This window comes from Gavialis gangeticus, unplaced genomic scaffold, assembly GCF_001723915.1.
Source record: "Gavialis gangeticus isolate Ggan-Ray unplaced genomic scaffold, GavGan_comp1, whole genome shotgun sequence".
Taxonomy (NCBI): domain Eukaryota; kingdom Metazoa; phylum Chordata; order Crocodylia; family Gavialidae; genus Gavialis; species Gavialis gangeticus.
In genome coordinates, this window is record NW_017729022.1 from 15,094,213 (window position 1) to 15,095,470 (window position 1,258).

Here is a 1,258-nt window from a genome sequence, read left to right on the forward strand (position 1 = left end):
GGAATTTTCTAAAATTTTAGGGGCCCCGCAGGCCAGATAGAATGGCCTGGAGGGCTGTATCCAGCCCCTGGGCCGCATTTTGCCCACCCCGTCCTACAGTGAAGAGGGGTAAATTCACCTCCTCTGAGGAGGCCATCACTTGTATATTAACATAAAATGGCAGTAATTGTAGTACACACACACACACACACACACACACACACACACAAAGTACTGCATCTCAGTTGAAGCTACATATATGCAGCACACATACATATACATGTATGTATATATGTATGCACACATACATATACATACATTTTACACACACACACACACACACAACTCTAAATCAAATTATTTACCTAACTGGAAAATTGAGACCCAGGGTGTGCTGTCTGCCTATCTCTCTCACTGGAAGAAAGAGGTCAGACTGCCTAATTAGGTAGTTTATTCTGAACCTCTTAAAAGGAGGGGAGGGAGTGTGCTGGGGGGCCTTTGAATGGGGCATTCACAAAATCCCCCTTGTCATTTTGTGGGACTTCCTGGCTCAAAACCTCTCAGCTCGAGACACTCAGAAGTTTTTTCAAAGTGAGAATTCTCCAATGCCCCTTTCCCTTTTTTCTTTTTTTGTTTTTTAAAAACCTTCAACAGACTCGGTCTAATTTGTTTTTTTCAATTTCAGCGTAGCCCGAGTTAAAAACACTGCATGTCTGTATTTCAGATCAGTCTCTCCTTCCCCCTCCTTCCCAGTCACGGCAGGCACTGGAGCGCCTCGTTCGTCCGCAGCCCGGGAAGAAGGGAACATTTCCCTGGCCCCTAACCCTGCAACAACCGGTAGTAGCCGTTTTTTCCCTTCCCTCCTCGCCTTCTCCCTCGTCTCTTTCCGCCCGGCTTTGTGTGAAGTTTGCGGCACATTGCAGATGAGCCCTTAGCGGCGAGAGGAGCCTATTGTTCCCCGCCAGGAACTGCTTTGCTGGGGCTGAGCTGGATCCTGCCTCGCGAGCCGCGGCCGCTGTAGTGCCGGGACCGGCCTAAGGGGCGCGCTGTGTGGCGCTCGGGCCCAGGCAGCCGCACGGCGGCCTCGGATCTTTTTGTCTGAGAGGGAAGAGAAGTGAAGCCCGCTGCCGCCGCCGCCGCCACCGCTGCCGTAGCCGTAGCCGTACAGTGTGTGTGTGTGCGCGCGCGTGTGTGTGTGCGTGTGTGCGCGCGATTGCATGGAGCCGCGTCTGTAACACACACACACACACACACACACACATACACACACTGTCAATCC

The 1,258-nt window shown here is 51.7% G+C and overlaps 1 protein-coding gene across 1 annotated transcript in view; it reads left to right on the forward strand.

Moving 5' to 3' along the window:
* Positions 1–156: 156 nt before the first annotated feature.
* The window catches only part of ARID2 (AT-rich interaction domain 2), a 204,165-nt gene continuing 203,063 nt past the window's right edge, over positions 157–1,258 (forward strand). The window contains exon 1 of the mRNA XM_019515774.1: positions 157–162. Coding sequence (XP_019371319.1) covers positions 157–162 — 6 coding nt within the window. The remainder of the gene's footprint in view (positions 163–1,258) is intronic.